The following is a 16,665-nucleotide window of genomic DNA, read 5'->3' as shown; positions in this document are numbered from 1 at the left end:
ACACCACCACAATGAAGATCGAAATAAACAGAGCAATGCAGCGCAAAATACAATCACTAAAAATACAAGCAAACAATACCAGGCGCTATCTGAGCTTCGAGGCGCTTTTGAAAGGCAGGCGATGTTGTAGCGCGATATCAGAGGCAGGTAATGGGAGTCAGGAGCAATCACTGGGGCAGGCAGTGTGCAATGCGAGCACGTTCAGCAGGAGGAGTGGAGCAGTCAGCCAGGGGGTCGAGGTGGGGAGCGTGGAGGAGCGACCGCTATGGAACTAGTCCAGCTGGTCACAGAGGCGTGTAGGGAGGATTGAGCAACTCTAGCAGTGGGTGGGAGGGGCAGCTGGGAGGCGGGGAGCGGGGAGGAGACACGGTCCACAAGTGACCAAACAATCAAAATGGACGGGAGGTAAAAGAAAGGAAACACCACCACAATGAAGATCGAAATAAACAGAGCAATGCAGCGCAAAATACAATCACTAAAAATACAAGCAAACGATACCAGGCGCTATCTGAGCTTCGAGGCGCTTTTGAAAGGCAGGCGATGTTGTAGCGCGATATCAGAGGCAGGTAATGGGAGTCAGGAGCAATCACTGGGGCAGGCAGTGTGCAATGCGAGCACGTTCAGCAGGAGGAGTGGAGCAGTCAGCCAGGGGGTCGAGGTGGGGAGCGTGGAGGAGCGACCGCTATGGAACTAGTCCAGCTGGTCACCTAGAGATAAGTTCTGATTAGCTACAATTGCAACCACCTCTTTGAGTGTGTCATCACCCATAACCCTTAATCGGTCTTGAAGGTTAGGCTCAATGGAATGCATGATGACCCAATCCCCTACCAGGTCATCATTTAAATTGCTCAATCTAGATGTAAGAGGCAATTTGTTTAGAGCTGAAATGTAATCCTCAATTTTTTCTTTTTCTCCCTCTTTTCTATGGTAGAAATTATAGCAGCCAATTGCAGTGCATACAGTGGGTTAAAAATAGGTATTGAGATTAGTGAATACACCAGCCTCATCTCCCGATCTAGATTATTTTGTCAACGTGATTGTAAACTTTGAGGCCACCAAGACTAAACTAAATGTAAAAGGATCTTTTTTGCTTTTCCAGAGAAAAGTCTTCCTCATCAAAATTGTTGGACAAATGGTTGTTAAAATGCTTTCTCCATTGTTCCCATTTCATCTTTGGTTCATCTTTTATCATAAAAAGGCTGTGGAACAGGAGCATTTTATGCGCTCATTTTGTAAATAAAGAGACAGAAAAAAATGAATAAGAAGACTCCACAAATCACACCAACATTAAATTTAACTATGCTGCATCTTGAATCAAAGTGTATTCTTCTTATGTGGTCAAGCCCCGTACTAACGGTGTGTCCAACCTTCCTCCTGGTCTCTGTTCAATAGTCTAGACTCATGCTGGAATGTTGGACACGAATGCCCCAATACAGGAGCGAAATACAACTCTAGAACACAACATACTGCACTTTGCTCCTTCCTGCAACCTTAGAACACAACATGCCGCACTTAGTTCCTTCCTGAAAAGTCGCTTCTCTTGCAAGGTAGGCAAGCTCCTTCCAGCTCTCAGCTGACAGATAGACTTTTAGGCACTCCAGGATAAGTACACACTTTTTCAAGCAAGTGTTTCAGAAGTCAGGTGCTATCACCTCACCACTGGGCGGCTCGTCCTTCAGGCAGGCACAAGCCCTCGTTGCAGTTTAAACAAAACTAAGCACCTTTTAAATTGAGCACATTATCATAATACTGTGTTGGAAAACTAGACGTTTGTGGGCTACAAAATACACTAATTTGACACGGGGGAACCAATCTGGACAATAAGGGGTGGAGCCTGTTAGAGCCCTTAGCCAATTTAATGTAAGCAGTGGCATGGATGCACACCGGACACGTGCAGCAGGCACAATGCTGGCTTGCCAATGCCAAGCCCGAATACACCCGTCCATAGCGGGTAGAGGCCGGAGCCCATACATTATGCCCAACCACTTTACTATTCCTCTGATGACCTGAAACACCTACACCCGGTGAGCTATCAACTAGACCCATTTACCCTGGCAAAGCTACATAACCTAGGTCTCTCAAATAATATCCCTTCCTTTGTTTTGACCAAACTGACTGAGCCTCACACTGCAGGCCCAATCATGAACTCTACCTCCTTTAATCCTCACACTAACCAGATCACGGTCACTTATCTTAACACTAGATCTACGGTCAAACATCAGATTTACATATTGAACCCATTGATTCTGAATCCCCGGATATCCTATTCTTAACGGAAACTTGATTAACGGGAGAATCCTCTCCAGATATGCTAGCTGCTCTTCCAGAAGGTTATTACTTACTCCAACTAATAGACCCACAGGCAAAATAGGGGGAGGAGCAGCATCTGTAAGAAACATCTCAGGATCTCCAGTCTTGCATCATTTGTTCTCCCCACTGCCTCCTGATTAAACCCGAATCTCCAACCTCTCCCCTGTTATGTGCTCTGATGTACAGACCCCCTGGCCACATTAGACAATTCCCGCAACTCCTCACAGAGTCCATGTCTCTCTTAGTCATTGATCATGCTAAGATTCTGTTAATAGGCAAACTCCACTACTGGGCAAATGAGGACGCTGGTGGGCAATCATCCACAGAGCTAACCGAGCTGCTCAACAGCCTAAACTTTGAACAGCATGCGTTCATATCCACCCACAATAAAGGTTACACGATATACCAGGTTTGGTCCACTAACCTATCCGTGGCCAATCTAATTGTTAATCCGTACAAACGATCTGACCACTACCTAATTAAATTCTCATTTATTAGCCCAGCCACTCTAAATCAAAATCTCTCCATGTCCCGGAATCCTTTCCAGAAATTGATCTCGAGTAGATCTCAACTCCTTTTGTGAATCTCTAACCATCATTCTACCTAACTCAAATGACAACTTAGACCAACATGAGGATAGAATCACCAACTGGCTAACAGTTGCTAGAAATATACATGTCCCTCTCAGGAGATCCAAACAGGCTAGGTATCACGATGCATCCAAAGGGTTCTAAGAAGATTTGAAAACAGCTAAAATAGAACACACTGAACGTAAATGACTGAATAGCTTCGCAACTGGCAATAACAAAGTCTATTCACTACATCTTAAAGAATATAAAACACTAATCAGGCAAGCCAAACCCACCTTGTTCTCAAATAAAATATTACATTCTGTGAATAATTCAAAGAAAATCTTCAGCATTGTTTCTTTCAAATCCTGAGAGGGTGACCACCACTAGCCTATCCTCTCAAAACCCTCAACTCTTTCTTTATTGAGAAGATTAAAACAAAAAAACATGGCATACCTGCAAGCCCCTCCCCCTACAAGGCAACTAACATTGAAGATTGAAACCCATTCGCATTGTCTGCATTTCCAGCTTTCAGCCAGGATTGCTTCATGGACCTGTCGACAAAAGTCAAGTCTGGATCCCTTATCGATATTTGCCCTATGAGAGTCTTAAAAAAATGTTCTTGCACTTTCCTGACCTAGCAATCTCCCTCCTCAATCAGTCCTTTAGTCAAGTCACTGTTCCTGGCAGTTTGAAAGAGGATGCAGTTGTCACGTTCCAAAAGAAACTCGGTGAAGACCCACTCACCTTGAAAAATGACCAGCCCATATCATTGTTACCATATTTAGTAAAGATGTTAGAAGCACTTGCTGCCAGATACCTCTGCTCCTTCTTTGAGGAAACTAACTTCCTTGACCCCATCAGGCAGATTTTCAGCCAGCCTACTCCACTGAAGTGGTCGTGCTATCAGTTGTGCATGGCATGAGAGAAGATGCCAATAGGGGCACTATCCAATCCATAGCCTTTGGGTAGAGTGAATCTCCCCACAGCAAGGTTTTCTCAATCAAGGAACACATGGAACTCTGCACCTGGTTGTCTTAGGTCCAACAGGAGTAGTCAGTCAAAAACAAAGGGCAGACCTCACCTAAAGTGTTGTCACCTTTCACAATAGTTTACAGACTCCTCACCCCTGCCACCCACCAAATGGCAGTTATCAGGAAGACAAATCAACAGCTCCTTGCAAATCAAAATGTCCCATAAAATATCTAAAGGAACCTTGTCTCCTCCCCCCTTACTTCAGTGTCTAGGTATCATCTAGGTCTCCTCCCTCCAGCTTCACGAATGTGAGCAATACGCTTCCACTGATTCAAAAGCACAGCCCTCACATCCCTCTTGAGGAAGGCCAAGCCAGGTGTATTTAAAATAGATTGCACTGGCCTCCTTTCCTCACTCACACATATTAAGCATGTACCACGTAAGCTGTTCCCACCTCCATGCCTAACATGCAATCGGGATATGAGCGCCCAGTACTGGGTAAAAACTTTACATGAGTGGGCCAGTAGGCCTCCACTCCAGTGACTCAGATAAAAGGGTCTGGTCACGCTATTAATTCTTTAAAAAACGGTATGCTGCCACCACTGCTCTATGTATTAAAATGATGACAGGGACTGTAATCCACTGTTACCAAATGAGGGTAAGCTTGGTGTGCCCCTCCAGGTAACAGGACAGGTCTAGAACCTATTCAATGTCAGGGACAGGCTTAGGCTTCTGTGCGCTCCCTATATCAGCGTGACCCCCCCTGTCAAAAAATCAGATCACCAGATACCGGCAGTCAGGAACTCAAGATAGGGGGCCATGAAGGAGATATTCTTGATCCAACACGTAAGTTATCACAATACCCGGGGAAACATCCTTCCCCTCTAAAAGTGTTAATTTACTAGTAGAAGAATCTCAAAGAGAAATGGTAAACAAAGCGATCAATAGAAAAATGTTATGCTCATGATCTCTCTCCATCTCACTTCTAATACTCTTCTCGCATGTATAAGCCTACCTCTCGAGGAGCCTGCACATCAATAAATTCCTGGTAGATCTTCTTAGCCTTGGAGGCCAGTTTAGAAGTTGAACGGATCTTCTTGAAGTCCTCGCAGGCCACCCAGAATTCAAGATTCTCATCACTGAACTCTGTCTTGAGGAATGCTCGGAAAACGACTCGTCCATCTGCAGATGGCAAAAGGAGGTTCACTTAAGAACAGAAGGTGGCTGAGTGGTGTGTGAGGAGGCAAGCAGAGGATAAAAAAGAATCTGAATGGAATTAGGAGATCAAAAAAGAAATACAAGTGAGAAGATGAAATAAAGTGCGCTTAAAATATGAGAAGTGTTTTCAGGTAAAAAATGGTGGATTAAGCAATAAGTCCACTACCGCATGAGAATTAGACCCTGACTTCTACTGGAAGGTGAGTTATGGAGTCTGATATGTGCATAAATATGAAGAGTGGGGACTAAAATCTGCAGGAAAGTAGATGAGGCAGAGCCACAGATCAGCAAGAAACTGGTTTATTAAACATAATATATATGATAGTACCCGTGATACCAAGATTGGCATAAGTTATATCTCAAGTGATGCAACCTAAGTACCCTAAGAGTCAAAGTTGGAATCTTGGGTGTACCAGCAGCGATACAGTGTTCTTTCAATGAGACACCACTGATGGAGGAAGGGAGTCAGAGCAAAGGGCTGAAAATGCAGCAATATCAAATTAGAGTTCAAATGTCATTTCAATACAAGATTTTTTCCCCAGGCTACAACTGCAGGTGAAATTTTTGAAGTTATTTTCTTACAGGGATTACATTTAGCAGAGCAGGAGGCAAATGGTCAGTATATCTTTTCATCTGAATAGCACATAACAAAAGACACTACAGTAATAAACAGTAGAAAGACAGGGAGCTGTAAAGTGGAATCTCTACCAGAGCTAAGGGGTATGAAAAGGGTAGGTAGGTCACAATCAAAATTCATGATGCCTTGCAGTAACTGAATATATTATGGACCTATAGCATAGCCATGGTATGGCCCTTACTCACGTGGCTTTAACATAGGCGCATAATATAGACAAAACGAGGCATTGATAACCTCTTGTTAAATTCATACAGTTCACCATGGGATTGTAGTGTTATTTTGGATGAAAAAATAATCAATGGCAAGGCCTGACAGAGTCTGAACTGCACTTAAAGGTATGATGTCATCTTGCGATTGATGAAATGTTAGGTAAGAGCCGAAGAAGGTCTACACTTTATGTTCATAGAGATATGATAGTAGTTTTGCATGGTACAACTACTACTTGCGAACCAGCAGTGGTTAGTTTGTGCCAGTGTTTGCTAATGGGCACAATGGGCTTTTATTCTTCCCAAGCAGCTCTGGTTCGCAGGTCCTTGAAACTTCTCTTGGGTCATCACGCCGGCCTGTCTGTTCAGGCCCTGGTGAATACCCCACCCAGGCATTCACAATGAGCTTTCTTGAGTACCAGGTGAGAGTGACAAGATCATGGTATCCTAGAAATGCCACCCAGATAGTAAGACAGAGGAATACTCTTTGATTGCTGCAGGCTAGGGTTCATCAATCCCCCCGAATGGCTCTCATTGGTTTGCAGCTGACTGCCAGGGATGGCTCAGCTCTGGCAAGATGGATGTACCGTAGTTTTAGAGGCAATGTACATACACTACAGTACAGTTCTCCACTGTGTGCCATGTGGCTTTCCTGAAGCCCATGTGTTCCACCCACCTGAAGAGCAGGTAAGCACTTGCCTTTCACTCTTAGTCTTTCTGTATTGTGTTGTGGATGCTGGGTGATTTGACTATCCCTGGTGCAGCCGCTTCAATGAGCAGTGCAAGCCATTCTTATATGTGCAGCGAATGCTGCATAACCCACCACAATCTCCCTGGATCTTCATAAGATCAGAACTCCCACTCCAGGGAGATCTCCTAGGAAGCATCTGCCTGTATTGTGTCCAGAGTTGTGCACTCTGACCCAGTTAGCATGTGCTGCTAAGTGCAGGACACAGGCTCTCCCATACGAAGAGCACTGCGGTGTGTGTCTAGTCTGCAAGGCCAGACTGGCCTGTAGGGCAACATGGCAGTGCCAGGACTGGTCTGAAAGATTAGTGAGTAAGCTGGTTTTTGGCTTTTTGTTTGACTGTTATGTGGTTTGGTGAGACAGTTTATATGGTCTGGCTTGATAGCGCTGCTGTTGACAAACAATTATATGGGAATTATCAGGAGAGGAGGTTTCTGCATGTAGTGAGCCAGGAGTACATGTTTTGATTGGTTTGAAGTTATGTGGTTCCGAAAAAAAAGTGCGCGCCCTTCACAAAGCCGTGATAATTTTGTTTAATTATCCAGCTGCCTGAGCTTGAATTTCAGGGACATGTGCACAACATCATAATGTTATTAAAGTGTCTTAGATAACAAGATAATTTATGGTGTTTTTTTCTGGAAGCAGCACAGATAGGAGGAGGGTAATAATTAACCTACATGGCTTGACAACCCAACTAATACCTGACTTTAAGTAATCAGCAACAAAAAAAGAGCCTTCAGAGTCCTACTGAGAGAGGAGCTTGGGCTACACCCACATTTTGGTCCTCCTGAGTACAGGATTTGGTTTGGCCGAATTTATGTGCTCCCACAAAAAGACAGCATGTATTGCACTTTTTGGCTTGTGGCAAAGTATATTCTCAATGCAGCAGGATTGAGTAGGTTATGGCGGCAAGCCAATTATAATGGCAATAGGCCTAATCTCTTGTGAAAAGCATATATTAAAGTTGATATGCCTTTAGGTGAGGATAATTATGAATCTATATTAAAGCCTAGGTAAATGTAGTTTGTTACATGAACTCTCACAGATTATCATAGTATGTAAAGGTTTTAATGTTAGCTACACAGTCTGACAAACCCTTGGCCAGTGGGTGTAGGGGTTGGGGTAGGGTGCTCACTGAGATAATTCTTCCTAGGCTCTCCTGAGAGTGATTTTATACTGTTTTGAAAGCTGCATTTCTCTTCAAATTTGCAATTTTATAACCTTTGCCTGTTTGCTGCACTTCCATAGGCAGGTGTTGGTTATTTATGTTTATTATGAATGTTATGACAAACCCAGTGGGCCTGACCTACTTGTTGTGAAAAGCATGCCTCAAAGACAATGGATGGGATCTTATTACATATGCTAAAACATAAAGGCAGGTACTTTGTTATAAGGAATTTCACAGATTACTGGAGTAGGCGAAGGTTTTGGTGTTGGTAATCTAGCCGAATAAACTATCAAAATAGATGATATGCACTACAATAATGCTTATTAGGCTCTCGTATTAGAGATAATATTTTGCTTTACGAATTTTACCAATTAATGTTATATAGCACAGCTTTATTGTTTCTACAATAACCAGCATGTCCTGGGGCTTGGTACAAATTAAATGTTTATGAAAAGCTCCAATAATCATTTTACATACTTAAACAAAACAGAAAGATAAAAAGATAAGTAACTGCATTAAAACCCTACCCTTGCCCACTCAATCCTCCTCAATTCAGATTTCTATATATGGCATAGAATTGCATCATCGTTATTCCTCAATTAGCTATTGCTAGGTATCCTCTTCTCACCAATACTTTCTTTATGTACAATGGGGTTTCTCCTCAGGGTGAATCTAACGGGCCAAGATCCAGCTGCTTAGTGTAGTGGGGGTTTCCTGCCCACTGGCAGTGAGTGTAAGAAGTACTACAATTGGGCTAAAATCTTGTAAAACAAATTGCCTGTGCCAAAAATAGCATTAAAGAGTTTCTCAAGTGGCAGTGTTTGCCAAACATTGTGTATCCAAAGTCCCACTGGAGGAAGCTCTTTTTTGACAGTAAAGTGTTATGATGAGTGTCCGAGCTGGCCCCGGAAGATGAGACCTCACGATCTTGTTGCTACGCTCTACTGCTTGTTCTTGGTCCCCCTGCATCTTAAAAAGAATGGCCTTACCTATTACCTTATCTGTGTGGCTTAATATTTCTTTACAGAATGTCTGGATTGGCTCATCTTCCCACTGTTTGCATATGATAGGACCAGGTTGCGTTTCACAGCGCCAACATAAATCTGTTGAGTTCAGGTACATCCGCATCAGTTGACAAGGCACTCAATACCATCTCAACAGCAATTTATATTCCACTTCTATAAATTGGACACTTCTAAAGCTTTGAAGGATGTTACTACAGTTGCGGCTCCACTCTTTATTTTTTGAAGAGCCTCCCTAAATCTGTTTCCCTTAATGCCTGCTAAAACCATGTATGTTTAGACTGACCCTTAGTCAAGCAAATGAGGGTTTTCAGCTAAGAGGGATGGTAGTTTTTGTTACCAGCAGTATTAGGGGCATATTAACAAGCGGCAGCGATAATTATCGCTGACCGCTGTTAGTGTGAGGAAATCTATCGCTGTCGATAATCTCCATGTTAGCATTGCATTAACAATGCTTAACGCCATGGAGATAAAAATCCCTGCGATAGCGGGGATTATCGCCGTTTTCAGTGGAATATCGCTGGTTTTCCAGCGATATTCCATTGAAAATGGTGATAACTTTGTTGACAGGGCCTGTGGTTTTAGCCACATATTCCACCCCCCATTACAGGTATGCCTAAGTCAGGAATTTAGCAGACATTACATTCCTGAGTTAAGCCCCCGTTAGCGATATAAATTGCAACGCTAACGCTGACGGGGCTCGTTGTTAATATCGCAAAGCCGCGTTAGCAATAGATTTCCCTGAAGTATTCCCAGACACGCCTACCACACGCCTACCTTGCATCTCATTAGCGATGCAAGGCTAGGTGATAAAAAATCCGGTCGCTAAGCGTTGAAAACCAACACTAAGTGGCCTTGTTGATATGGCGATAAAATTATCGTCACTTAGCGTCCGAAATGGACACTAAAGCGGCGATAATGTATTTATCGCCGCCTTGTTAATATGCCCCTTAGTCCTTCAGAGATTCATGTTAGTGTTGATCAAAGTTTTCTTGTACAGTGATGTGTTGCTAAAGAGATAGTGTAGTTGCATATGTGTGCGCCAGAAAGGAACATATTGAGAGGTAGAGGTTATTAAGCAAATTTGAACAGAAATAATACACTCTGTGGATTAAGAAGTAAGTGTTCAAGTATAAATAAGTGAACTATCTTTGCCTTGAGTTAGATGAGGATGGGTGTGTCCAATGGTTGATTGATTTCAATGCAAGAGTACCACACTGCGAACAAATGACCGATAGTGGGCGTTGGAAAAAAGGGATCATGTCTCTGTGTTACTCAATAGGTGTAGGACCTATTTAGGAGGCAACAAGGCTCCTAAAACTGACATTATGAAAAGATTGTTTTTGCTATGTCAAAATTCTTAACGTGGACTTGGTCATCATGATTGTGTATAACCAAACTTAAAGCAGAAGTCTAATTGTTGTATATATGTTAGTGGGTATATTGGGTCATGTAAGACGATGTGTCCTGCCTCTGTTTTTACAAAGACTTTTGGTTAATTTGATCAGAAATCTTTGAGGTACATGGTGTGTATTTTATCCATTTATTATATTTTAATAATTTCATGATTGAAAAATTGTAGCATGTTTTAAGGGGAAATACCCCCAAAAAAACTATTGGTTGATTGACAGAAATTAACATTTATGGAGACATCAGGATTCTATGTCAGGACCGGAGGCATCAGATTATGTTTATCATAGCAGCGAAGTTGTATAATAGTAAAGCGAAGAGAGATAAGCATAATCCTTGCCTCCGTGTCCTTAATAGAATTGGAACTTACCTTAACTGTGCTAGGCAAATTCCCATTGTATTATATATTCCTAAATAAATGAGCTAACTAGATAGTGATTTGAAGTCTCTAATTAAGGGAGAGCGGCAATTTGAGTGGTCTGGAGCATGCATGGTGAGGTGTGGACAGGTTGGGAGAAATATATTGGAGACATCCATCACACTTCCGTAACTAAGTGCGGGGAGTAAGTTCAATCCTGAGGACTGACCATACGTCCTTGGTGGGGATAGTGGGCCATATGTATAAAAAAAGAGTTTTGCGATTCTCAAATTGCGATTTTTAGCTAATCGCAATTAGAGAATAGCAAAATGCAATGTATGTAGGATTTGCAAAAATGTTTGCGAATCCTACATATTACTTATTTGTGAATCGCACATTGAGATTCGCAAATAAGGAATACCTTCCCATTCATTCCTATGGCCTAGGAGGCCCACAGGAATGAAAGGGAAGACATTCTCAATTTGCGATTACCAATTAGAGAATTGCAAATTGAGAATACAATTTCAAGGTTGCAAGGGTGCCAAAAGGACACCCTGTTGCACCCCTGAAATATGCATGTGCGCACATTTTGCACACATACATGCCCTAAGGGCATGTATGTGCGACATATGGCACTTAAAAAAAATCTAAAAAGGGATTTTTTAAAGTAAATCCAAATTACCACCAACTTGAAGTTGGTGGTAATTTGCAATTTCTTAAGGCCAAATAGCAAATTACTGGAGCTTCCAGAATTGCATTTAAAGAATTGCAAATTGCAATACCTTAATTGCATTAGCAAAATACAGAATCACAAATTTTGCAATTCTCTATTTTGAGATGGCCTTTTGGAATGATACATCCAAAAATAATTTTTCCAATTCGCAAACGGCCCGATTCTGAGAATCTGCCAGTTTGCAAACGGGAAAAAGGATGGATACATATGGCCCTTTGTCACTGTGCACACACACAGTATACTCCCCCACACACCAATCCTCCATTTTATCCAAGCCAGGCTACCAAAATGTATCCCTGATGAATCTTTTCATGGAAGACATCCCTTGATGCCCCTCATGTGCCAATTTCAAAATTTCCTCCTGCACGGCACCTGGAGGAACATATGGGCCTATGTTACAAATAAATAGTCCTTATCTGTAATACGGTTTACTTTTAAATACTGTTTTTATTCTGCTGTCTCAAGAATGATATTCTAGAATCCCTCTGGAAAGAAGTTTACAGACGACTAGTTTGTGTGCAGTCCTGTTCTACTGTGCTGCTACCAATAAAGAAGCTTTTATATATAACCCAAAGATGACACCTAACAAATGGCAATGAACTATGAAGATGTATCTGCTACACTTCATGCAGCACAGGAGTAATACTTTCTTCATTCGACCCCGGGACAATTTTCTACATTTTCAACTGATCACCGTGTTCATCATATGGGACTTTGCAAGAGGATAATTACTGTGCTTCCTTCGAAGATTTCTGACTTCATATGGTATTGCTGCATTTCTCAACTGCCAAGAAAGCTTGAGGAACTGCATGCAAGGAACTGGCAGTAGGATTAACTGTACTCAGAATGAGCCATAACGTGCCGAGAACTCTACAGCTGTGTGTGCACGATGGCGTTGCTATGGAAACGTATATGCCCTTACACTGATGTGTGACCTTGCATTTCAGAGTGTTTCAATGGCGTTGCCATGGTGTCACAGAAGCGTTGTGATCACAGAGGCATCTTAAGTGTCATAAACATGCATCGTCAGGCATTTATACATGCTAATGCATCTCAGCTGCATTTGCATTCTGGCCGTTTTTTATCTACACCGGAGACGTGCATTAAGAATTGAGCTCCGTGGTGCGAACACACTTCACAGCGCAATTTCACGGAGTGTGCAGCAAGCTGCACGGGTCTCATTGGGCATCAGTTGCTGTTACTTTGGATGTCTACAATATTTTGCTAACTTTGATACCGCATTATAAAAACACAGCTTAAGGAACATTACAACATGTCGCTCTTACAATGTTGTGCTAACTTAATTATCATATTATACCAACAAAATCTGTGGAAAACTTTGGGCCTGATTGTAATCATAGAGTATGGGATACTCCATCACAAACATGATGGATATCCCGTCCGCCGTATTACAATTCCATTATATCGTAGGGAACTTTATAATATGGAGGACAGGATATCCTTCATGTTTGTGATGGAGTATACCCTCCTCCAATATCGTAATCAGGCTCTTTGTAAAGAACATTTTTTGGGTGTTTTGATTTGTTTCTCCTGCATCAGTTTGCAATATGCAGTTTGATCCTTTGTCCAAGTTTCTGCAAAGTAAGAAAGAACCACCTTTTCAATGGGTGAGATGGAAGGAGGAGTTTATGACCTATCTCAGAGCCATAGATGGAGACAGCATGGCAGCAGATAGGAAGAACTTGCTTTTACACTGTTTAGGTTCAGAGGGACAGGTGGTCTTCAGAACATTACCACAAATGGAGGGCCATGGTGACAGGAATGTTTATGAAGAAGCTTTACTCAGAATGGAGAATGGTTTTAAGCCCACAACTAGTGTCACGCTCAACAGGTTCAAATTCTACAATCATGTACAAGAGGAAGGTGTGAAACCTTTGAGTTCCTCACAGGATTATGAGCTCTCTCACTGAATTTCAATTTCAGACCCCTTACTGACAAAATGATTAGAGGCCAGATTATTATGCATGTTAAGAGCAAAAAGGTTCTGGAACAGTTGTGGGTAATGGGTGATCCAAATTTACATGATGTTATCAGTACTGCCAAAGTCTTAGAACAGTCATAGAGACGGATGAAATCTTTGAGTAAGGAGAGTAATAGTTCTGAGAATGTAAGAAGTGTGAGTGCTGGTAATTTGCATGGGCTGGTCAGTTTTAAAAGAGGAATGACAAGAATATTAATTGTTTTAGGTGTGGGAAAACTAACCATATAACCGTATTGCATCATCATCACAGTGCCTAGCAGCGGGTAAGGAGTGAAACAAATCTGAACTTATTGGATATTTTGCGCAAGTGTATAGGGTTTAAAGAAAGGGAGAAATAGTGCCACTGTCAAGGGAAAGGTGTAACTGTAGTGTGTGTGAACGAATACTTTAACCACAATGGAAAAGGTGGAAGCAACAGGGGAATAGTATTATCTACTAGGGATTTTGGAGGATGTGTGGAGGAGGAGGGTGCAATGGAGCCACCTGTAGTGTTTTCAATTAAGAAATAATCATGTGATGCAGGGTAGTTGTCCAGTATGCTTTATTCGCCTCATCCAGCAACAGTCTCCGGTCGTAACTGACCTAGAATCTCATAACATTGACATTCTTAGAACAGAGAACACTCTTGTACATGAAGTATCCCAGGGAGGGAAGTCAGACCCTTAAAGAGAAAGAGGCATTTAAAGCCACCATTACACATCTCCCTTCCTTACAAAAACTTAAGAACAAAATTTTTTTTTTAAATTAAATGAAGATGTAAAAACTAAACATAAGAAAGAAAATATACCTTGCTTATATTTTACCTAAACATATAGAAGAAACAATATACATTGTTTATACGTAATCCTTCATATACATTGGAGCACTACGTAATCTCTGACTTCTCCCGCGATTATTGGCAGAGAAATTAGAACAGGACGGAGAAGGATTAATAGTACCTAAAAGATTAGAGTTAGAATCACAGTCAGAATGAGCAATGTTTTTGGACTTGACTACCACTACACGACTTTTGTTCCAAATCCTTCCATCTTGTGTTTTGATTGCATTACCAAAAACTTTAATGACGGGTCTGACATTAGTGTACTTTGACCAGGACCTTCTCCCCACAGGTGTCTTTATTTTTACAAGATCACCCACTTTTACTTCATGAAACTTAACACATTTAATTTTGTCAAAGTAAGTTTTCCTACAGGTTTGTTTTTCAATCTCTCTCTCTCTCCAAGCACCAACATGATTATCAACAAACCCCTTTTTCAAATTCATCCATCCTGGACACCACATTGTGTTTGGAACTCTTCCTTTGAACAGTTCAAAAGGGGATTTTCCAGTGGTCAAGTGAGGAGAGTAACGGTATGCATCAATTCTTTCCTTTAGTGCTTCCTTCCAATTTAACCCACTTGCTCTAGCTAACTGAATACATTCCTTTAATGTACGGTTGACCCTCTCAACAGCACCATTCGTTTCGGGATGATACAACGATGAACGTTTATGCACTATACCACATTTGCTAAGATAATCATCAAAGGTGGAAGAACAAAACTGCGGACCATTATCCGATAAGATGCTATTTGGAAAACTCTCTCTCATAAATATATCAGATAAAAATTTTATGATTGAATTTGAGGTTATGTCATTAACAGCACATACCTCTATCCAGCGTGAATATAAATCAATTAAAACAATAAGATAAGGTGTATCAGATACTCCTGTGAGAGGACCCAAAATGTCAATAGCTAACTCATCCCATGGATGATTGGGTAAATCTCTGCAAACTATTGGCATTTGTCTGACCTTTAAAATTTTGTCGCTTGCACAACATTCAACACAATCCCTGACCATGCGTTCTATTTCTAGATCCATACCAGGCCACCAGAATTGTGTACGTATCATTTCCTTGGTTTTTACTATGCCCAAATGACCAGAGTGAGCATGTAATAATAACCTTTTTCTCAAAGAAGTAGGAGGCACTAGCCTTAAACCACGAGTTAACATGCCATCAGAAATGGATAACTCCTGGGAGACGAGAGACCATGGTTTGTCTAGACGTTTATTATCCTTTAATAACGTTATTACTTTACACAACTCTTCTTCCTTTGATAACTCTTCTTTCCACTCTTCTTTTCCTATGACTCCCTCAGTAACCTCACAAACATTGAGATAGTCATCATCATCTATGTGTTCCTCATCGCAACATATATTATCTCCTTTCACCAACCTTGAAAAACAATCTGCAGCCTTGTTTGACACACCAGGTAAGTATTGTACTTCAAAATCAAACTCCTGTAAAGATATTATCCACCTCCTAATCCTTGAAGAGATGGAATCTAAACCCTTTTTACAAAAAACTTCTTTTAAAGGTTTGTGATCAGATTTGACAATAAATTTAGTTCCCCATATCAAATTCTTGAATTTCTTAAGTGCCCAGAATATTGCTAAAGATTCTTTTTCAATAACGGAATAGTTTTGTTCTGGACCACGAAGACATCTAGATGCACAGGCAATTAGCGAATCATGATCATGTTTGTTTTGAACCAACACTGCACCTAAACCTTTATCACTTGCATCTGTGAATACATATGTAGGTAAACCCGGGACAAATGCTTGTAAACATGGAGCTTTCTTTAATTCTTCTTTTATCCCCTCAAATTCTCTTTTACACTCACCTGACCAGTCAAACATAACGCTTTTACCAGTGAGTCTCCTCATGTTCTTTGTCTTATCCGCAAAGTGTACTATGAATTTCCCATAAAACTCTACCATACCGAGAAACGATAATAATTCATCCCTACTGACAGGTTCAGCCATGTTATCAATAGAAGTAACCAAATCTAACTTAGGAAAAACTCCTTCACTCCTGATACTATGACCAAGATAATTCACTTCTTGTAATCCAAACTTGCATTTTTCCTTTTTAAGAGACAAACCAGAGTCAGACAACCTTTTTAACACATCACACACACGCTCATTGTGTTCTTTCATATTTGATCCAAATATCAAAAGATCATCTTGGTAACATTTTACACCTTGAAGTCCTTTAAGTATATGCGTCATGATTCTCTGAAATACAGAGGCTGCTGATATTAATCCAAAAGGCATTCTTTTAAATTTGAAAGTACCCATGGGTGTTATAAATGCAGTTAAATCTTGACAAGAAGTATCTAATTCTACCTGGTGGTAGGCAGATGCCAGATCTAGAGTGGTAAAGTACCTTGCACCCTCTAACGTACCTACAATCTCATCTATATTAGGTAGTGGGAATCTGTCTACCACCACCTCCTTATTTAAAGCTCTTAAGTCAATACATAAATG

General features: G+C 41.2%; 1 protein-coding gene across 1 annotated transcript in view; it reads right to left on the bottom strand.

Moving 5' to 3' along the window:
• RGS8 (regulator of G protein signaling 8) overlaps positions 1-16,665 on the bottom strand; it is a 366,769-nt gene that overhangs the window by 12,484 nt on the left and 337,620 nt on the right. Inside the window, exon 4 of the mRNA XM_078659241.1 lies at positions 4,870-5,036. Coding sequence (XP_078515367.1) covers positions 4,870-5,036 — 167 coding nt within the window. The remainder of the gene's footprint in view (positions 1-4,869; positions 5,037-16,665) is intronic.

This window comes from Lissotriton helveticus, chromosome 1_1, assembly GCF_964261635.1.
Source record: "Lissotriton helveticus chromosome 1_1, aLisHel1.1, whole genome shotgun sequence".
In the NCBI taxonomy this organism is placed as follows: Eukaryota; Metazoa; Chordata; class Amphibia; order Caudata; family Salamandridae; genus Lissotriton; species Lissotriton helveticus.
The sequence above is the reverse complement of the archived record's forward strand: the minus strand, read 5'-3'. Positions and strand labels throughout refer to the sequence as shown.